This window comes from Kryptolebias marmoratus, linkage group LG12 (assembly GCF_001649575.2).
Source record: "Kryptolebias marmoratus isolate JLee-2015 linkage group LG12, ASM164957v2, whole genome shotgun sequence".
In the NCBI taxonomy this organism is placed as follows: domain Eukaryota; kingdom Metazoa; phylum Chordata; class Actinopteri; order Cyprinodontiformes; family Rivulidae; genus Kryptolebias; species Kryptolebias marmoratus.
Genome location: NC_051441.1, coordinates 4543997 through 4566467, shown reverse-complemented (window position 1 = coordinate 4566467; position 22471 = coordinate 4543997). Strand labels below are relative to the sequence as shown.

General features: G+C 40.2%; 2 protein-coding genes and 8 non-coding genes across 10 annotated transcripts in view; 1 reads left to right on the top strand and 9 right to left on the bottom strand.

Annotated features, from left to right (window-relative positions):
• Positions 1-17119, top strand: part of gjc1 (gap junction protein gamma 1) — a 40034-nt gene extending 22915 nt beyond the window's left edge. Inside the window, exon 2 of the mRNA XM_017429434.3 lies at positions 14122-17119. Coding sequence (XP_017284923.1) covers positions 14176-15633 — 1458 coding nt within the window. The 5' untranslated portion in view covers positions 14122-14175 and the 3' untranslated portion in view covers positions 15634-17119. The remainder of the gene's footprint in view (positions 1-14121) is intronic.
• On the bottom strand, positions 193-264 carry trnac-gca. Its single transcript has one exon. It is a non-coding gene; the product is annotated as a tRNA-Cys (tRNA).
• trnac-gca lies at positions 609-680 on the bottom strand. Its single transcript has one exon. It is a non-coding gene; the product is annotated as a tRNA-Cys (tRNA).
• trnac-gca lies at positions 1025-1096 on the bottom strand. Its single transcript has one exon. It is a non-coding gene; the product is annotated as a tRNA-Cys (tRNA).
• trnac-gca lies at positions 1366-1437 on the bottom strand. The gene has a single exon. It is a non-coding gene; the product is annotated as a tRNA-Cys (tRNA).
• On the bottom strand, positions 1926-1997 carry trnac-gca. Its single transcript has one exon. It is a non-coding gene; the product is annotated as a tRNA-Cys (tRNA).
• trnac-gca lies at positions 2329-2400 on the bottom strand. Its single transcript has one exon. It is a non-coding gene; the product is annotated as a tRNA-Cys (tRNA).
• Positions 2671-2742, bottom strand: trnac-gca. Its single transcript has one exon. It is a non-coding gene; the product is annotated as a tRNA-Cys (tRNA).
• Positions 3083-3154, bottom strand: trnac-gca. Its single transcript has one exon. It is a non-coding gene; the product is annotated as a tRNA-Cys (tRNA).
• Positions 17120-18275: 1156 nt separating the features above from the next.
• The window catches only part of LOC112451005 (alpha-2,8-sialyltransferase 8E), a gene marked incomplete at its 5' end in the record, with an annotated part of 13836 nt that continues 9640 nt past the window's right edge, over positions 18276-22471 (bottom strand). Inside the window, 3 exons of the mRNA XM_025008887.2 lie at positions 18276-21600; positions 21681-21773; positions 21860-21972. Coding sequence (XP_024864655.2) covers positions 21114-21600; positions 21681-21773; positions 21860-21972 — 693 coding nt within the window. The remainder of the gene's footprint in view (positions 21601-21680; positions 21774-21859; positions 21973-22471) is intronic.

The following is a 22471-nucleotide window of genomic DNA, read 5'->3' as shown; positions in this document are numbered from 1 at the left end:
AAGTCTGGGTTTCCTTGACTCCTGTGACCCAGCCCCCAGATAAGCAGAAGAGGATGATGGATAGATCTTTACCTAAGAACCAAGTTTGCCCTTAAGCATTTATTCCAGAGATCCTAACTTCTTTGTGAGAACAGAAATCCAGCACCAATGACACTTTAGATTATGGACTTCAGGATACATGAAGGTAAACATAGGGGGCACCCAGATTTGAACTGAGGACCTCTTGATCTGCAGTCAAATGCTCTACCACTGAGCTATACCCCCACATTTAGAGGAGCTTAGAGACTGAATGTCGATCCAACAACAATCATAGAATCCTGATTATTTTGGTAGATTTTAACTAATTGATAAACTGCATTAACATCCCTAAACCTTACACGAATAACATCAAATCAGACTTCTGGTTCTGGAGTTCTGGACTCTTGAACAAATAACTTGTTTTAAAGTAAAAGGCTTCTTGAACACAATCTGTGTCGATTGTCCTCATCTTCCTGAGTGTCACTGATTCACTTACCTTTATGTCGATAAAAGAACATCTGATGAGTTTTAAAGTTAAACATTTTGTTGTTTTTGCCCAAAGCTGTTCTGTAGAGTAAACTACATCAGGAAGGGGGCACCCAGATTTGAACTGGGGACCTCTTGATCTGCAGTCAAATGCTCTACCACTGAGCTATACCGCCACATTTAGAGGAGTTTAGAGACTGAATGTTGATCCAACAACAAACACAACGACTGATGATTTTGGTAAAATCTGCTAACTAAGAAACTGAAATAACATCAGTAAACTTTGCATGAATAACATCAAATCAGATGTCTGGTTCTGGAGTTCTGGACTCTTGAACAAAGAAGTTGTTTTAAAGGAAAAGGCTTCTTGAACAGAATCTGTGTCGATTGTCCTCATCTTCCTGAGTGTCATTGATTCACTTACCTAAATATGTGCCAATAAAAGAGCATCTGATGAGTTTAACTTAAATACTTTATTGTTTTAGCTCAAAGCTGTTCTGTAGAGTAAATTTCATCACAAAGGGGGCACCCAGACTTGAACTGGGGACCTCTTGATCTGCAGTCAAATGCTCTACCACTGAGCTATACCCCCACAGTCATAGGTAGATTGTCAAACTAAGAATTATTTTGATATCCTACTTAATATGACGTATTATCATCACTAAACCTGTTAATTCAGCACAAAAACACTGAGGAACAGATCAAGAACCTTTTTTAAACAAAATATGCATTTTAGTAATCTTGTTCATAGCACTTGTCTTTTTCTGAGGCTCATTTCTTCACACAATGAGCAGAAAGATGTCAGGTGACAGGAACTCATTATTTTGTGGATTCTGCTGTTTGTAAGAACTTAAATCAGGAAGGGGGCACCCAGATTTGAACTGGGGACCTCTTGATCTGCAGTCAAATGCTCTACCACTGAGCTATACCCCCTCTTATTGTGCTTGTTTCTCTTGAGTAATAGATGCACGTTATTATGTACAAATTTACAGCCACTGATTTGACTCTATGATCTAAAAAATTACAATACTTTTGTGGAGAAAAATTATTCACTTTGAAAAATAGTACACTCCCTTCCAACAGGAGCAAAGTTTTAAGAAAGGTTTAGGATGTATGCTGAGATCAAATATTGTAACAGCAGTTGTTATTGAAATTATCAGGTCTTTTTCTCAGATCAACATGAAGATTTTAACTTTAACCTTCAGACATATGCCACTATGCTACAGCACATCAACTTATTCAAGGTTCCTACTGTACTGGTTGTTGTTTCTAAATGACATTTTGGAAACAGTTTGGGTGTCTTTGGATGTTTTATTACCATCTTATTGTTTCCTTTTTTGCTATGAAGACCTTGCCACTTAAAGGAAATAGGTAGTGGAATCATAAAGTTCAGACTTACTGAATGTGGAAGAACATTGAAAAGGGGGCACCCAGATTTGAACTGGGGACCTCTTGAACTGCAGTCAAATGCTCTACCACTGAGCTATACCCCCACATTTAAAGAGCTTTAGAGACTGAATGTTGAATCACAACGACTGATAATTTTACTAAGGTATACTAACTAAGAAACTGCATTAACATTAAACCTTGCATGAATAACATCAAATCAGATGTCTGGTTCTGGAGTTCTGGACTCTTGAACAAAGAAGTTGTTTTAAAGGAAAAGGCTTCTTGAACAGAATCTGTGTCGATTGTCCTCATCTTCCTGAGTGTCATTGATTCACTTACCTAAATATGTGCCAATAAAAGAGCATCTGATGAGTTTAACTTAAATACTTTATTGTTTTAGCTCAAAGCTGTTCTGTAGAGTAAATTTCATCACAAAGGGGGCACCCAGACTTGAACTGGGGACCTCTTGATCTGCAGTCAAATGCTCTACCACTGAGCTATACCCCCACAGTCATAGGTAGATTGTCAAACTAAGAATTATTTTGATATCCTACTTAATATGACGTATTATCATCACTAAACCTGTTAATTCAGCACAAAAACACTGAGGAACAGATCAAGAACCTTTTTTAAACAGAATATGCATCTCAGTAATCCTACTCAAGGGACATGTCTTTCTCTGAGGCTCATTTGTTCATACAATGAGCAGAAAGATGTCAGGTGACTTCTAAAGAGAGGAACTGTAGAAGATGCTGTTTGTAAGAGCAGACTTCAGGAAGGGGGCACCCAGATTTGAACTGGGGACCTCTTGATCTGCAGTCAAATGCTCTACCGCTGAGCTATACCCCCTCTCCCAACAGGTGTCATTTCTCTTGAGTAATAGATGCACTTTATTGTAAAGTTCAAATTGACAGCCAATAATTTGATTGCATGATCTAAAAAATTACATTAACTGTCTGGAGAAAAATGGTTCCCTTTGAATGTTTCAGCTTTGAGGAATCCCACCTTCTTTACAGCTGGATCAGGGTGTCCTGCACTAAAAAGGTGACAAATGAAACATAAATTTTCTCAAACTTCTACTACTATATAAAGACAGAACACCCCATATTGTTACTCTTGTCAACTTCGTTCAGGTTACCAGAGCGTTTGCATCACACTGTGAATACAGAACACCACCCAGATGTTTCAAAGAGGGCACCCAGATTTGAACTGGGGACCAGCTGATCTGCAGTCAGCTGCTCTACCACTGAGCTATACCCTCCTCTGACAAGACCTGAGATGCAATTGTTTCTGAATTCACAGAAAACTATCTTCATTTGTGATAGTGATTTTTAAAATTAAGGATAAGGATTGATAAATGACCTTAAGAAGTGTTTCTGCAGAGCTTTGAATGAGAACTTGTTCATAAAATTGAAATAAAGAAAAAATAAAAGGTTTTAAACGAGTTGTATGAGAAGTTCTGGATCACTTATCAAATATTGTAACAGCAGTCATTATTGAAACTATCAGATACTTTTCTCAGATCAACAGGAAGATTTTAACTTTAACCTTTAGACATATGCCACTATGCTACAGCACATCAACTTATTCAAGAAGGTTGTCAACTAAAACCTGAACAACGTCAAAGGCTGAAGGTCGACAAAAAACAGAAACACACCTGTCAGATCAGCTCTGCGCCAAAATCTCCATCTCCGAATTACTTTTTTTTGTGATCAGTAGACACAGGTGGATTTTTAAAACGACAGCAGCAAAAATTGGATTTTCTGTTCCATAACAAAGACTGTGACTGTGTTGTTATTGAAGCTGTCTTCTGGTGCCTTCAGCTGCTGTTCTGAGTCACACTTTGGACAACTAAGATGACAGAATCTCTCTGAGTATTTTAAACTCACATACTAACCTTACCACTCAAAGGAAATAGATAAAGGACTCATGAAGTTCAGACTTTCTAAACATTGGAAAGGGGGCACTGAGGACCTCTTGATCTGCAGTCAAATGCTCTACCACTGAGCTATACCCCCTCCTCTTACTCCTCTTATTTCTCTCAGTAAGAATTATAGATGCATATCTTGTGAAATTCAGATTTACAGCCATTGATTTGGCTGTATAATCTAAAAAAATTACATTAACTGTATGGAGAAAAACGGTTCCCTTTTAATGTTTCAGCTTCAAGGAATCCTACCTTCTTTACAGCTGGATCAGGGCGTTCTGCGCTAAAAACATGACAAATTAAACACTGAAGCTTCATTTTGTATGTGTCGTATAAAAGCAAAGCACCTGTGATTATCTTGTGCCTTGTTCTGAACAAATCCATCACAATGATGACATAGAATACCACCCAGAAGTCTTGTTTTTCCAGAGAGGGCACCCAGATTTGAACTGGGGACCAGCTAATCTGCAGTCAGCTGCTCTACCACTGAGCTACACCCTCCATGACATATTAATTGTAATTAGGAATAACAACCACAAATACAGCTGCCCGTTGCACTAAAGGTATGTTGCAGGAATGCATTTAAAAGAGCTGCTTTTATGAAATGCTCCTGCTGCAGAGTACTCTAAATCAACAAGTCGCTTTTATGAGCAGAGAAGAGAAATAAGATTTATGTTCTTTGGGCACCAAGTGCTGAACCTGAAATCAGGTTGTGTTTATAGTGCGAGAGCTTTTCTGAACTGAGAACCTTTTGATGTGCTTTTAAACTCTCTGCCAGCGAGCTAAACCCTCCCTATATACATCTGAGTAACAAGAAGTGACAGCAGCAGGGGGTTTCTTCTGCATTATGTCAGCAAAAGATGAAAGCAATAAATCGGCTCCACTACCGGGCTGGCTGAGTCTGCAAAGACTGCCTCCACTGTTCTGATTTATTGTTTACAAGTTAGTTTGACTATTGGCTCTACCAAGAAGTGTCAAACAGTCTGATTAATTCTGTAAAAGCAGCTCTTAGTCCTGCAGGCATCACGAGTTTGGTTTACCTACAGCTGACGATTAAGTGCTAATTATTATCATTAGTGTCAACACGAATAAGATCTCTCGTTTAAAAAGAAAACAAACTTTGTGAAACTCCGAGGACGTCCAATTTGTCACAGTTATTAACATGTTTACAAACCCAGAAGTGACATTTCAGCGCTTATTAGCGTCACATTTTTTGTCAAAAAGTTTGACAGCTACAAATTAGAGGAAAACATCTTTAAAAGGAGCGGCGGACTTTGTGTGACACGCCGAAGAGGATTTACGGGCTGATTTCTCAGCGTATAAGTGTGAAATGTGGAGATAGCATTTCCTCCGCTCAGAGGGTGGAGATAAGAAAAGAGGCTGCGATAACGTGCTGCCATAATTTGAGCAACCACCACTGGTGAGTGGATTTGGACAGAATCAAACGGACATCTTTTATTGTTCGTCTGATTCTGACTCGGGGTGAGGAGAGGGGGAGGCAAACCGAGGCTGAAGGCAACTCAGGATTATGATGGAGTGCCCATTTCTCTCCGTTAATGTGGCTCAAATTAAGTTCAGAGGGTTCGTAGCAGGTTTTCATGACTTTTTATATGAAGAGTTGTATTTGTACTTTGTAGCTTCTCCTTCATCTTCTGCCAGTGAACAATTATAGAAACATAACATACAGAAAATATTTTATTTTAAAGCAAAAAAAAGCCAATCTCACACAAATCTTTGCACAAGTTTGAGAATAAAATGGGTAAAAAAATGTTTAAGACATTAATGACATGGTCTTTTGGCTCAGGGCTAGGGTTAGGGTCTCCTCAGGGTTTGAGGGATTAGGGTCTTTATGCCCTGGGCTAGGGTTAGGGTCTCCTCAGGGTTTAAGGGGTAGGGCTAACCCATGCCCTGAGCTTCTTTTTTTTTTTTTTTCTAATTTTAGCTGTTAGCCACAGTTTTATTCATTTTAGCTTTTCTTCTGCTTGTTTTAACTATATTAATTCATTCCTCATCAATTTTCGGCAGCCATATGTTTTTAAAACATATATACTGGTTTTTTAAATTTGATAAATCTGATTGACTCTAAACAGATCTGTTTAATGATAAAAAGTAAAAGCCTAAAACATTTAGATTTTTATGATTTGTGGTTTTTAATATCATGAAATGATTCAGAGAAATCAGATTAATGTCTGTTCCTGTCCCAACCTTAGAGTTCTGACTGATATCTTCTCTTTTCTTGCATGACTTTAAATGATTTCTTTATATATATATATATATATATATATATATATATATATATATATATATATATATATATATATATATATATATATATATATTTTTTTTTTTTTTTTTTTTTTTTTTTTGCTCTGGTTCTTTTAGTCAGTCCTGGCTTTGGTTTTTCTTGCACAACAGGTCCAAAACTAATAATCATCCCACCTGCTCCATGTCAAGTTGTGAATCAGTCTGTATATAATCTGGTTTTCTTTGGGGTTTTATTGTTTTTTTGAAACTCTTCATGAACGGTCCTCAGTGTAAGCCTAAGCCTTTCTGCCACTTTGTGTCAGTTTTCAGAGTTTGGAGCTTTTCCTGGCTCTCGTAAGATTAAACTTTGAGAGATTCTTTACCTCTTGCCTCCGGCTAACTCATTTCTACTTTTTGGAGCCTTCTCGCTACTTCCTCCCAAAGACACAAGGCTGAAAATCTGTCTGATTTGCCATCAGTTTCAGTCCCTCTGCAACAAAACGAACAGAAGTTTGTTACAGAAATCACCCAGAAATACAAAACAAATGATTGTCAGTGAGCTCTCTGAATTAAATACAACTTAACGGCTCATTGAAGATGGACTGCAGTGAAACAGAAAGCTGTACTGTGGTCTAAAAAATCTTTAAATTTGATTATAAATATTATCGATTCTGTGTTTTCTGGGCTGAAGAAGAAAAGGTTCATTTATATCAGTGTCGAGTGCAAAAACCAGCAGTGTGCACCATATTTCTGTCTTAAACCCTTTTTTATGAGAGGGTCTGGCTTGTTTCAGTGAATCAGTGCTCCCCTACATCCTGCAGGGATTATACCAAAAAGGCTTTGGAATCAAAAAAATGTCTCGTTAAGAAACAAAACAGAGCTCAAACTGTTGAGTAGCTGTTACATAGCAAGTGAATGGGAAAACATTTTGCCTTTAGATATAAAATAGTTGATTTTTTTATGACAAGTAGGATGGGAAGAAGATGTGATGCAACATACTGTAGCTGTAATGCAACAAAATACAGCAAGAATCAAATTGTATCTTATATTTTTCACTTAAGAACTGTTTATAATTTGGTAGATGTGTTGTTTTTGTTGTTGAAATGAATTATTTTGTTTTTACTTGTTATTGCTTTAAGTTTTCCCTACATTTTGCTCAGGATTCCTTTTTTTTCCTGAAACACAGACTGGAGAGCTGCGCTTCGGTGTCACCTAAATGTACAAAATGACATCCCACGTTTTCAGGCTGTCCTGGAAGCTGTTTATGAGACGGCGCCCTGAAAATGTGACAATTAAAGTTCAGGAAGAGGTTCAACCCTTCACTCCCTTTTCTTGTAAAAGGTTGAAGAGAATAAAGACGCAGTAAAGCTGCAGCTCTGTGATGCTCCTGCTTTACAGAGCTTTTCTTCTGTGTGACGAGACATCCAGGTTCTTTTCTTTGGGTTTCTTTTTTTTTGCACATAATGCTACTGGAGGCAGATTTAAAGCTGGCATTGAAGATTTTTTTTAGCTGGGTTTCAAAAGTACAAACATCTAATTACATCCCCCGCTCTTCCTTGAAACCTTTGTCTTGTCCTGCTTCCCTCAGGTGGCCGGAGGTCTTAGTATTTACCTCCACAAACGCTGGATCCTTCCTCGCCCCTGTTATCCCCAGACTCCTCCTTTCTTATACCCTGCCAAGGGGGTATTAAACCCCCACCACCTTCTCTCCATCATCACCACCCCCAACCATGACCCAGTTTGCAGGGGATGAGGGTGTAAGTGAGGACCATTGTGAGTACCAGAGGGAGAGAGGCAGGATGCTCTGCCTCCCTCGCTCCTCTCCCTTTCAGGAGAAGCTCACACTTGGTTAAACACACACACTGAGCCTCCTCGGAGGAGAACCGCCGCCGAGCCGGGTGTCTTTGTTTCCAGTCTGTCGTCAGGATGCTGATGTTGATTTTAGGTCAGAGTTAATTGATGTCAGCTGAGGTTGTAAGCATGTAAGGAGGACCGAGGAGGATGGGGGGTCTCACTTGGAGAAAGAAAGGACACAGAACCCGGCACCTGGAGAGGAGTAGGGTGAGTGTTCACCACTTTTATGATTGAATCATTCATCTAAGAGCAACTTCAAGATGTTTTGAAAGCAAGGAAGCAAACTTTCTGAACTTGTCCGCAGTCTTTCGGGTGCTTCATATCGATACGTTACACCTCTAACAAGGTCGTTTTATTTTATTTTTTTCACCGCATGAAAGGCACAGATGTGCACAGAGAGGCAGCGCCTGCCTCAGAGATTCTTCCTGTGACATATGGAACTTGTCTACAGTTGTGGTTCTGCCCTTCGGACACCATTAATGAGGCGATTTTTGTTTCCCCATGCATGCAGAGAGAGAGAGAGAGAGAGAAGCTCACTGAAAACCAGACTTCCTTAATGAGAAAAGCTTATTCATCTTTCCCAGCCAACACTTCCACATCTTCAGACTCCTCACAGTCCAGAGACAGACTGATCACCTTAGAAAACCTTTTCCCTTTAACCCTTACTTGGAAATGTTTTTATTTGAGTCCCTTTTTGTCTTTTGCTGCTTGTTTCATGAGTCAGAGGCCCAAACTGAGTCGCAGCTCTTTGGAATTTGTACTTTATTTATGACTGCATGCATTGATCACTCATGAAAGTACGTTTAACCTTTGAGTTTTTGTGCATCATATATTTAATGACTCTGAGAAAAAGCAATAAATGATAACTGTTTTGTGGGTGAACTTAATGCAGAGATGCTCCTGGCAAGCTTGGTTTGGTTTTAATCACTTCTGGAAGTTCTCTGAACAAAGTCGCTGCTCAGAAAGAAAAAAAAAAAATTAAGACAGGCAGAAAACATTGATAAGAGTTCCAGATTTAGACACGCCGAATTTTTTATGGTTTTAATATCTCTGCATGTCTAACAAAGCAGCTTATCCAGCTCTTTCAGAGTAAAAAAAGGGAACACAATATAAGAACCCCCCAACACACACACACACACACACACACACACACCGTTCTTCTTAATCCAAGTATTTGACAGTAATCAGTCCTCCATTGTGCTGTTAATAAAAACAGTCATCTGCGACCTTTTATGATTTAAAAAAATGTTTTTGTTAGCTTTACTCGAGTTATGACGGTCCAGGTGTCTGGTCAGCTCCTGTGTGACCGGGTTAGTTTGGTTAGTTAGGGTTTGGTTAGTTGGGTTAGTTTGGGGTGTGCAGTCTGCAGAGGACAGGGTGGAACCTGAGGAAACCCGAGCAGAACAGAGGGATGGAGCGCCGTGACTCTGACCGTCGGCTCGGATGAAGCCTCCTCAGTTATTCTTCACGTTGCTCTTAGAGATTTTTTAAAGGCAAGGTGTTTCTGGTGAATAGCAATTCATGTTGCTCCTTTAAAACACTTAATTCTGCTGCTGAGGTGAAACATTTTGGCTTTCGACAGATTGGGAAACTCAACACAAAGAACTTTACTCTGCATCAACTCCAATCTCATCCTAATTAATCATTAACCCCTAAGTTGTATTTTTGTCTCTTTACAAACTTGTCAAATACCCCAAGCTATTTTTATGCCAATAAATAATTACACAAGTTTTCTTTTTTCTTAAATTTTGCCTTCATGTTGTTGGTTGTTTTGCCTAAATCTTTGCTGCCAGTTACAAAATTTCTGCTTTGAGTAAATGAATCTTTTCATTCATGTGGCAAACTCATTCTTGCTGACAGAAGATAAACGACCTGCTCAGCTCTTTTAAGTCCACTTTGAAGTGCAGATTTACATGAAAAAAAAAAGTGTCTTGACTCAAATTCGCTCAGGTCGAATAATAATTACTTTACACAATGATTCATTATATCTACTCTTTTTGTGAGCTTGGCACAGAAATTATAGTCCGCTGTCAAACTCTTCCTCCCTTTAAAGTGTTGAGGTGGCTTTGTTCGTAATAAAAACACAACTAACGGCACGTTTTAAAGGTTTTGGCCAAAGATAGATTCAGATTAAAGATTGGTTGAAGTTGTTTGGTTTGGCCTGAAAATTGTGGAAGCAGCTCATAGAGGTGGACTACATGTCCATAGCAGCCAAGTAAAACAGACACAAAGTATTTAAAAAAGCAAACTTTCAACTTAAATTCAAAGGAAATGATATGAGAACCTGAAATTAACATAAATTCTTTATGTGACATGAAGGCAAAGTCAGATGAAGCCAGTCATTAAAAGCTGCAATCCACAGCAGGAAATCACAATCAAATAAAAGTGAAAAGTGTAAATGAGAAGTGTTTCAAAGGCAGCAGTCCAAGCGCAGATCAGCAGGAGAAGGAGCCAAATCACTCTTGGCTCAAAAAATTAAATTAAAGAAAAAACCAGCAACAGTCTTTTACTGGATACGCCTTTAGATCTTGCGGTCATTTTAAAAACATTAAAGGAGATCTAATTGATAATTAGCATAATGATGAAGCAGATAATAAATGTTTATCCTAAATGTCTACTGATGCTCAGATTTGTGTTTGAGAGAGCAAAAGGAGCTGATATGAATCAAAACTTAATGTTTTTTCATTTTTATTTTACTGTAGGTCCACCATAAATGAACTGCATAAAACAGGCGCAATCTGCTTTAAAAAGAGCTAATTAAATATCATATAAAACCTGTTTGCTAACCTGTTAGTTTATATATACAAACACTGATGCTTCACATACATCACGTCTGATGATACGACCCAATTATCTTTAATACCTGGTCTGCTAAATAAAAAAAAGGAAAGATATCAAACTATTATTTTTAGTTGTTGGTTGCTTGCAGAAACGAAGCAACTGTTGCAAATCAGCACTAAAAAGAGACACGATAATAATAATAATAATAATAATAATAAGTCTGCATTAGGAAATTTTAATCTTTAAATCTACGACTGATGCATTTAAATATTAGGAGACAGACACTGAACTTTGACACTGGATGTTCTCAGTAACAACATGTTCCAGTTATGCAAATCCCTTCTCACGAACCTGCGGCCGCCCCATGGACAGGCTCTGCCCACACCCCTCCTTCTCAGGGGTGCGCTTCAGCGCGCTCGAGGCCCTACAGCTGGAGCCTCGTGTCCTCGTGATGAGTCACTACAGTGAATAAGGACTACCTGAACTAAACCCCGTAGTCATGCAGCTCAAGCATGCAGGGACACGGTGACTTTACTCCTCATGCTTTTCAGGGCTTTTGCACGTGTGAGTGTGTAAATGTGTCGGCCCATCTGGGAGTCTGTCTGTAAACTACATCTGGCTGAAAATCTCTACGGGTCCTGAGGGATGAACGCCAGAAACTGAGGGGATCCCCGTAGTGATGCTGTATGTAACTGGAGCAATGTCAGTATTAAATATGTAATAAGAAGATTTCCCCCCTTTAGAAGCTAATCACGTCGACCTTTAACCTTGAACAGTTCTCGTAGAACTCCTTATTGGATTAGTATGTTTTATTTTTGTGTGGTTGATCATGATGTTCTCGTTTCAAGCTGATTATTCCATATTTGAGAAAAAATCAAAGCGTTTAACCTGGAGGAGTTTCTTAATGTGCTTTTTGATGTTTCTTTCTGCAGCGTCCATTCTACTAATTTGCAGATCTTTCTTTCTTTTTCTTTTAATATTAAAGCAACAGACCAAATGTCTGCCTGTGTGTGTGTGTGGGGGGGGCATTTCAGAAGGCTGACTCACCCTGGTAGCTTAATGCGCAGAGTCAGCTTCTTACCCCTAACTGCCCCACTAGCTCCCGCAGACATAAATCGGATGAGAAGGCAAAATGCTTGGCTAGACGTGGCTGAGGTATTAGAAGAAGTCAGTTGTGAGACAGAGAATGAACATCCCTCCTGGTCAGGGGGGACTTTGGAACAAAACAAATTGGTCAAAGAGCTCGCCAAAGAGGGAAGAAACTGTGTGTTAAACGCTTAGATGAGGATTGTAAAAACAATATCCCTGTAAATTCCCCAAAATAAGAAATAAATTTAGTATTTGGTCCCTGTTCTGCAATTTGCCTTTTAGATTTATGCCACTTATTGCCCTTAAAAGTAACAGGAAGCTTTTCCTTCCAAATGATGAGAAATGTGAGATAAAAAAGGGGAATTTGTTGATTTAAAACACAAATGATAACATTTATAAATATTTTAATTTTTTTTCTAATCAGATAAGCAGTTCATCATTAGATAAATTAATAAACAAACAAATTTATGGCTTTTGATTTTTTATAAAACTAAGTTTGACTTCAACAAGCCGTAAAAATAAATGCCCTGACCTAATAAACATTTGTAATTGTGGCCCATGCTGGCAATAGAGGATTATCTTTTTCAAATTCTCCATCTCGAAGGCTTCAAAATGATTCGCAGTTTGTTGAAATTTGGCACTTTATCACCTAGAGTGTTGGTTTTATTGGTCTGCCTTAAAAATTATTCTCAAAAGGATTCTTCAGCCTGGCTGAATAAATCACACCAGTTCTGCAGCCCAGTTCATGAACGGCCCTTATTAGGACAAAAATCTGTCACTGTCAACAAACAACATAAAAAAAGAGAATAACACGCTGTTATTCCGCCACAAAAAGTAAAAAAAGAGGGTGAATTTGTGTAGAAATTACTATGCTGAAAAAAGTAAAATAATAATAATTATAATAATTGTGATGCTAAACAATAAAACCACTGTTTCACATTTGATGCTGGCTGTTAGTGAGGAAGTAAATCTAGTTTGTATTAAATAAAAGAGGCTGCACACGAGGAGCCCTGAAGTCAGAGGGTTGATAAAAATATTATGTAATGTAAGAAAGTTTGCCAGAGCTCAGCTTTAGTTTTGTACTGTTTACCTAATTGCAGAAGCTCAAAGTTAAAGCTCTCACAAAAAAAAACGTCACTTGTTTCTTTGGCTGCCAAACCGCTCTCCGTTTAGATTGTTTTGCACTCACATGTTTGAGTGTGCACGCTTACAAAGGATTCCTGACACATGCCTGCTGTGTCTGAGGCAAGTCCTTATACGGGCAGAAAGATCATTAGTCCACACATGCTTTATCGCTAGGCCTCGTCAAAATATCTCTGCTCCAACGGGAGACACAAAGCAGGGAATTAGAAGCTCCTTCAGAGAGATTTTTCTCTCTTTCTGCAACTTGAATTTTGCAACCTGATTGTCCCTGGTAGGCCTTTAAACCCCAACCTAAGCTAGTTGGATTTTCCTCCAAGTGAAACTGACAATAAGTCACGTGTTATTGTGCCTTCACGAGGAGGAAACCTCTGTGGTGGTGTCACATTCTTCCCCAAAGCTGCCCTGAGGAACAGCAGGGTTTGGGTTCAGCTCCACTGCCTGAGCTAGTGTGGGTCTGCTGTCTGAAATCCCGCTCCAATGGTTTGTGGCCAGCCACCTGCTGAGTTTGCTGGTGTGTGCATGTACTGCCCGCAGCCCAGAGCTAACCTACATAGGCAACATGTTCATCTCCCAAAACTGCTTCCACATCCAGCAAAAGCAATGTAAGGTACCTCCAAACTGGAGGAGTTTAAGTAAAGTTGACTCAGTCCTGAAAACTGCACCTCACACAGAAGAGGGCTCACTAAGAGGATTTATTTCTTCTGAAAGAGATAGGCTGTTAGACTAAATGTGTGTATGGGAGTGCTTGTGTGCATCTGTGTGTATTTGATGACAGCAAATTCCCTACTTGGATTATTTCCCATCCTTCTCAGTGCTGCTTGATGGTATTTTTTTTAATGCTGATATCCTCTTTGCAGCCTGTTTGGTGTTCTAATTCCCTAAAAAGTCCAGACTTGACAGTTACCTCTCTGTGTGAGAGAGAGCTGATTTCAGTGTGTGTGAGCTTGAGCTGCAAGGAGCAACAGAGCAACAGAGCAAACTGCAGCGATTCCCTGAACTCAGAGAGGAACATTCATTTACGATCATTATGTCGTCCCCCTCTTTGAACTTGCAGGACTTATACTGTTTCCACTGGGATTAAAGTCTTACCAGAGAAACTTGGACAAATCGTCCAAGATGCAAAATGTTTTCAATGTTAGAAGCTTTTACCAAAAGCTCACTGTGCAAATCTTTTTCTTCCTCTTTTTCAGAGTCTGTGAGCAAGTGATAGAGGGACACTGTCTGCCCCACTGTCCAGTGACACCATGAGCTGGAGCTTCCTCACACGGCTGCTGGAGGAGATCCACAACCACTCCACCTTCGTGGGGAAGCTGTGGCTCACCGTGCTCATCGTCTTCCGCATTGTTCTCACTGCCGTTGGGGGAGAGTCCATCTACTACGATGAACAGAGCAAGTTTGTCTGCAACTCAGGCCAGCCGGGCTGCGAGAACGTCTGCTACGATGCCTTCGCTCCTTTGTCTCACGTCCGTTTCTGGGTCTTCCAGATCATCCTGGTGGCAATGCCTTCTCTCATTTACATGGGCTACGCTGTCAATAAGATCGCACGGTTGGATGAAGCTAAAGGAGGAGCTGGATCTGTCGCTGTCAGAACAGGAGGAGGGAGCTACACGCACAGAAAACCCAGGAAAATTTGCTTTGGTGCCCGACAACACAAAGGCATTGAGGAGACTGAGGAGGATCAGGAGGATGATCCCATGATCTATGAGGTACCAGAGATCGAACCACCAAAAAGGCCTCGAAATCCACTGCAGCCCACACCCAGACCTAAAATCCGTCATGACGGCCGTAGGCGTATCCGAGATGAAGGACTGATGCGGGTCTATGTTTTGCAGCTGGTGACTCGAACAGTGCTGGAGGCGGGCTTCCTTACCGGCCAGTATCTGCTTTACGGTTTCCGTGTGAAACCAGTGTTTGTGTGTTCTGGAAAACCTTGCCCCCACAGTGTCGACTGCTTTGTGTCACGGCCTACAGAGAAAACCATCTTCCTGCGCATCATGTATGGTGTTACTGTCCTTTGCCTCACTCTCAACGTCTGGGAGATGCTCCATTTGGGAATAGGTTCCATCTGTGACATTATTCGTCGTCGCCGGAGTCCACCTCAGGACGACGAGTTCCAACTGGGCCTACTGGGTGCCAGCAGTGGTGGGGAGGGCTCTGTGGGGGGGACAGGGCCCGAGGCAGGCTCTGAAGGTGGGGTGGGTGGAGACGGTGCTGCGGATTACGTTGGGTACCCATTCTCATGGAACACCCCGTCAGCTCCACCCGGCTACAACATTGTGGTAAAGCCAGAACAGATTCCCTACACGGACCTTAGCAATGCTAAGATGGCATGCAAGCAGAACAGGGCCAACATTGCCCAGGAGGAGCAGCAGCAGTTTGGCAGCAATGAGGACAATTTCCCCACGGGAGGTGAAGCCCGTGTGGCTCTCAACAAAGACGTGATCCAGCAAGCTCACGACCAACTGGAAGCAGCCATCCAGGCCTACAGCCAGCAGCACCAGGCCGAGGAACAACCTGAAGACAGCCAGGACGACAAGCCTCAAAGCAACATCATCCAAGCCCAACCGCAGCCGCATCCTCATCCTCAGAAAGAGCGCAAACACAGAGTCAAGCATGGGAAGGGAGGCAGCAGTGGAGGAGGCAGCAGCAGCAACAGTAGCAGCAGTAAATCAGGAGAGGGCAAGCCCTCAGTATGGATTTAAACAAATAGTGACTCGTATTGTAAAGCCTGTATATATTACAGATTGGATGAAGAGTCTTTCTTGGACTTTGCAGCACCACCGTGCCTTAAAGAATCCTGCAAGCTGGAGATTTTATCTGTTTGTGTAGATAGGTGTGTAAAAACATGATAATGTGAAGTTGCAGCAGACAATTTAGTTTGTCTGGGCTATCACTGTCAATCAAGAAACATCACACCAACTTTGTTAGACTACAGTCTGTCGTTTACATGTCTTGTTCTGAAAGCAAATTGTTGTTTTCTTCTGGTTCCCTGCTTTTCCAGGAAGCTTCGTAAAGTCACCATGAGTTGTCCTGAAATAAAATTGGGCTTTGACTATGTCGAAACAATGACTTTACAGTTTTGAAAATTAAATGAAAAACAAATTAATCCTGAATCAATGGCAGCACCCGAAGCAGTGACTTTTTACTACAGAGACTCTTTGTCCTTTAAAGTGTCTTTTCACAGTGTTTTATGCTACATCGTTGCATTCAGTTGTGTGTTTTGTTTGGTTTTCCTGTGCATTTTTTTATTTATTTTTTTGATGAAAGTGCTACACCAGTTGCTGCTCAGGAACCACTGAGTACTTACTGCGGGTGCAACTTACATTTACTTTAAATCTTTCTAGCAAAGTGCATAAGCAATCCAGTTTTATACCTTATTCCTCAACTTCTCAGTTCCTCTCCTTGGCTGTTCATTGTTGTTGGACAGAACAACTCAGAGCTTCACTGTTGTTCCACCTGCCTTGTAGCTGAATGCCCCCTGGTGGTATTTTCATTAACAACGGAGAGAAGAAGTTAATGCTACCTGCAACACCTTAACCAGCTACAGTGTTCCTTTTCTATTGACAAGACTTGTGTCACTTATGTCTTCCCAGTGCTACATGTTCAGTGTTAGATGCACAAGTCTGCAATATTGTAATGGAAAGAGTTCAAAGCCATTACTATAAAATAGTGAGACCAAACACTGTTTGTGTGATGCAAGTGTCAGTGCCAAGATTTTACACTAGGCTGCTATGAAGCTTGGTTGTTTGTAGCTTTGGAATACCGTGGCCATTCTTCTCCAGCCCTGGAACTGTGTCTACCCTTTTGTAATAGTCTCTTTTTTTGTATCGCTGTGTGTGCGTTGCTTTTTTGGAATGGCATTTTGAAATAAGAAGCTCCAAAGTGGAGTCAATTTTTAGGTTCAGGCCAGTGTTTTGTATGAAAACATTCAGGTTTTCAATAAAGTTTTTTTTATTAAAAAAAAGTGAGGTCTTTTAAAATGACCATCTGTGTGAATATTTATGGTTCTTGTGATTTCAATTGCCTTCTAATTGTAAAAATGTGAAATATGACAAAGTATATTTTTATATAATGTCAGCTACAGAGACTAAAGAACAAAAAAATCTGTTGTTTCCTTGTGTGTTGAAGTCTCAGTGTTAAATGTATGTAACAACCCTTTGGACTGAATTGTAATAAAAGGTGTTTTCTCCTTTTTCCAACATTGATGTGAAATCTGAACAGCTGCGTTGTGTGCAGACTCTTTCAGTTAACAAAAGTTAGAAAACTTTCTGAAGAAGTTTTGAAGAGTGACGAAAACCTGCCCAGAATTCCAACATCAGTTTTGTTAATCTAAACAAAATGAAATGCCTACATTTTGATATGTAATCAGTATAAAAAGTATAAAGAAAACCAAGATGAAGACTGCAAACTTCACTAAAAATAAAGTCTCAGTCGCTGAGCAAAAACTAACTTGGATCATCATAATTCTTGAACCATGAGCAACAGACAACTCTGATGGTCATATATGAGAATCTTTATGTTTCTACAGCGAGTCATGTAGAAGCAATAAGTTAAAAAGATGCTTCAATTTTAGTTTTGAAGAGAATATTTCAAGCTAAAGTATAACTGGAGGCTTGGGTGTGCACTCTTTGTGTCACGGTGTGGGGAAAAGGTGGAGAACCCAGAGCGCAGACTCACTGCAAGAACTAAAAGAAAGCTAATTTACAAAAAGTAAAAGAACAAAACAAAGGGCGGACGTGGCAGCAAAACTAAACATAACAGAATCCAGAACTGAAACATGAGCAGCAAGACAAGCGGCACAACCCAACAGCACATTGGAGTGACAAAGTGACAATGACCAGCAGCAAGGGGAGGAAATGACCAGGTTTTAAACACAGGAGGTAATTAGGAAAAGTGGGCACAGGTTAGATGATTATGAAACCAGGCGCAGGTGGAGATGGGCGTGACAAGTAAACAAGTGACAGATGGAGGAGAGGTGAATACTGACAGACACAGAGAGAAAACCATAAGTCCTATAGAAGTGAAATACACACCGGGTGAAGGAAGACAAAAATGCTTACATGTATACTTTGTACCTGTACCAAAAAAAGCTGTGTGCAAGATGAGTTTTAGACAATTAAAGTCAGACCAACATCATCAGTTGTCAGTTCAGTATACAAATCTTTATTAAACTACAATTATGTAAGAACCATCAAAGATAGCAAATTGCCAGTTCAGTCATATAAAAGTCCATCTTTCTGTGTTCAGTTTAAACTCTGAATGATGTTTTTACTGTAAAATATATCTGAGCCACGGAGCTCCAAAGAAGGCTGGGTTTTCTCAAGTGTTTCATTAAAAATTATTGTTTTTTTTCATGCAGTTTTTGCAAATTGTATGATGTACCATTAACAGAACTCGTAGCACATTATAGCTGATCAAGCTGCATATTTTGATGTATAACTTTGCACGTTTTATTTCAAAAAGCTGTGCAACAAGAAACGGGACAAATTATTTAAACTGAATAGTATTAAGTGTGTTTCAGTGCTTGTGCATTGGTGCCCTTAATTACTCAAACTATTCAAACAAGCTTTCCAAACAGACTTTTATCTTGATTTACAACAGTAAACCGGAGAAAAGGAGCAAATGTAAAGAAGTTGCACACTCTGTTGTCAATTTATTAAGTTTTATTTAGGCTCCACATTGTGACGTACTGTAGCTCCCGTTGCAAAAAGGCGCTTGAGCAGAAGGACTCTATCCAGTCAGCATCGGACGGACATAAAACACCACAAGTACTTTAGTCAGCTGTTCCTGGCTGGAGCACAGATTTCAGAAGCTCACAGGTGATTTACTGAGTTTCTCGGTCACTGTCGAGTCTCGTCCTTAGAAGGCCAATCGACCTTCAAAGCCAAGTTTCTCTACTAAGGTATTTACTGCTGTTTAGATGAAAAGCAAACAGGCTAAATGAATTGCAGGCAGCTGGTGATTCTCGGCAGATAGATTCAGCTGAGGCCACAAGAGGCAAACTTCCTGTCAAAGGAGGGAGTGCTTTAGAAAGTGAGGAAAGGGCAATGTGGAGAGGCGCCGTGAGGGCACTCAGAGACCCCATCTGCTCAATTCTGCATGGCTGGCAGCTTTTGGCCTCGCATCTTCAAAACTATTTTAGGTTGTACAGCCTAGACTCTGTTTCAGTGGGAAAATGAGGAATTTAGGTATTCGGGTCAGAAGATTTACCCTGAGGAACAGTTATGTGCTTGTCTGTTTTCTCCTGTGAGTGACAGAGAAAGAAAGGAAATGAGCAGGACAGAAAGTACTCTCACTGCTCAGAAATGGCTTTTATACCCACTTTTATCTGCTTTTTGTCTCTGTCCTGTGATAGCCATGCTTTCAAAGTGTTACAAAGACATTACAGGATGGAAAAAAAAAACTAGAACAAGCAGTCCTGGCTTCTTAAAAGGTCAGTGTTCGTTTTGAGCCTTATCACAAAGCATTTACAAGATAATGAGTATGGGTTTCTGCCTTTCTGTAAGGGAAATCCTCAACCTTTAACAATTTTTTAATCCTAATCCTGGCAAATGTGCTGTTTTCTCACAGGAATATTAAAGCTACTCATTTAAAGTATGAAATCAAACATAAAAATGAAATGGTGTCGTTTGAAAGAGCCACATATATTAAAATGCAGTTCTGAAATACTGGTCCACACTCAATGTAAACAAACACTCGGCTAAACAAGCCGAAAACCTTGAGTCACATGACTGACCTACTATACATTAGGCTGGCCGTAGTGTGTGTAGGTAAATAAATATGAGCATAGACTCGAGGAGAAGCTGTTTAGGTGGAAATATAAAAGTGTATCTGCTGCTAAACACAAAAGAAGGAGAAAGAACAACTAAGATAGTGGTGTCCAATCTTGGTCCTGGAGGGCCACTATCCTGCATGTTTTAGGTGTTTCTGTGTAGTATTTTTATATTGGTATAAGTTCAGTCTGACAGTCCTACAAGAAAAGCAAACTTGGCAACAAATAATAAGAAAGAAGAGATTTTTTTAGCTCATTTTCGATACAGATGCATTTCCTCCCTCTTTGCAGAGGAGGCTGGCCCTCATGTGCAGGCAAGAACATGACAGCGATCTGCACAGAGAGCTGTCCTGGTGGGGGTTTGACTTTGCTAAATTTTCATTGATGGTTGCAGTTTGCATAGGGGCCACTAAGGGGAGCCAGAGCCTTTAGACTAGTTCATTTTAAATTATAAAACCATGGACAGTTTAAGCCAGGGGCGTCCAATCCTGGTTCTGCATGCTTTACTTGTTTCTCTGCTCCAACACACCTGGTTTGAATCAATGGGTGATTAACAGGCTTCTGCAGAACATGAAGAGGTGATTTAACCACTGAATCAGGTGTGTTGGAGCAGGGAAACAAGGAAAACCTGCAGGATGGTGGCCCTCGAGGACCAGGATTGGCCAACCCTGGTTTAAGCAAAAATAACAAAAAGATATCCAGCTCAGTTTTAATTTGAGTTGATGCACAAACAATGATCTCTCTGTGGCCCTGCACATAGATGCAGAAAGGGATTTAGGACATTTTTGGTTGTTTTGTTGTTTTTTTTTAATCAAATTTAGCCTTTTAGGGAGTTTATTGATCAGAGTGTCTGTGTGCATAAGTGTGTTAATCCCTTACATGTCTGTTCAGTCATCTGGGATGTAACAATAAAACCTTTTAGAGTTACCAGTACAGACTCTGATTCAGGCATGTCTTTGTGTGTTTGTGTTTTCTAGTATTCGTTGATTTTCGATTCTTTGATGAAAATAGTTCTTCCACACAGGAAATAGGCCTATTCTTACAAAATAGATTTTAAAATACCTGTTTTGTTTTGTCAGAATAAAAAAGCAGGAAAGGCTGGTTATGGCTTCGGAAGAATTTAGGAAAATCCTGGTTTTGTTGCCAGACATTGTGTAGTAATGCCTGGTGTGTTTGCAGGAGAGCAGGAAGTTTTCACAGTACTGTACCTTTCAAGAAATTAAAGAAAAGACAAATTTCATTTCAGTTTGGATCAGTGGCGGGAGGGAGTGAAATGCTGCAGCTGGATGTACAGAGAGCTCATCGTCACAACTAGAGCCGTAGACACGCTGCAGTGGTGTCTACAAGATGCTTACAGTCTCACACAGTCCAATAAAACCTGTAAAACGTCAAAGTGATTTGCTTTTTTGCTTAATGAAACACATGTTCATCTGGTTCACAGTCCCCCAGGTGCATCCTGAGAACACCCTGGGTGTGCAGCTTCACCAAAAGTTTAAACTCATCTGGCATGGCGTGGAACTTTGTGTCACCCTTTTTGTCGTCATAATAATGGTTTGTCAGATCTTTGAAATTGTACGGGTGAATGCTGAAGGGCCAGAATCCGTACAGGTTCACGTTTTCACAGAGTTCCAGCGCCAGGCTCACCATCATGATGCCAGTGCTGAGCCGCGTTGCCTTCATGCCCTGAGAGCGCCAGAAAAGGTCCAGACTTTGAAGGTACTCTGGATTGAAGAAGACAGGTCGGACAGGACTTCCAAAGTCCTCGATGGTGTAGAGAGCCCGGAGGGAAACGGCGGTGTTCAAGCCAAAGGAGAAGGCAGGAAGGAGCAACAAGGAGTTGCCGTACTGGCACATATTCTCTACAAATGTACATCGACGCCCCGTCAGAGCCCCATACCTGTAAATATAAACTGATGTGAAGAAGCAAAACTAAATAAAATATTATCCCGAGTGAGAAGGATTTATTCTGTTGCTCACTTGTCCAAGAGGATGCTTGGGTTCGCCGTCACAAGATTTGTCTTGACACCAACATCTTTCCTGTGTCCGTTTGACAAAGGAGGTAGGTTGCACCTGAACAAGCAACAAATTCACAGATATTGTTATATGGAAGTTCCGCAAAGATAAGCACGATCATCTCCACTGGACAACACGCTCACCGGATAACAAACTCAGCCGAGTTGATCGTTTTCCCACAGCTGCTGTTTGCAAGGATCCCCCCGTTTCCGACCACAGAACATGTCTGCCACGTTTTATTAGAGAGAGGATTTTCCTGGAGCCATTAAGAACAGAAAATTGAAAAGTTTTATCGTAAAAATGAAAGATTCAAAACGATTTACAGCTATGATTAAACTGGAGTTCAGATGTGATAAGACCCAGTGTTGTAATATTTTAGTGTTTGATAAGTTATCTTTTCATCTGGTGTTGTATAACCTGCTTTTGTTTCATCCCTTCAGGTACCTTTTATAGTCAGAAGCATCTGATTACAGATCAAGAGGTTTGGAAATTTAATTTGGACTCCTCGTGCTTCAGTGAGACTCTAAGGACCTGGGTTTATGAACTTTGTAAAACTGTTGTAAAAACTGAAAGTAACATAGCCGTTCTTACGGTGGCCCTGAGGTGCAAAACACTACAACATTAAAAAAAACACTACAACATTAACGAAAACACAACAACATTAACAAAAACACAACAACATTAACAAAAACACAACAACATTAACAAAAACACAACAACATTAACAAAAACACAACAACATTAACGAAAACACA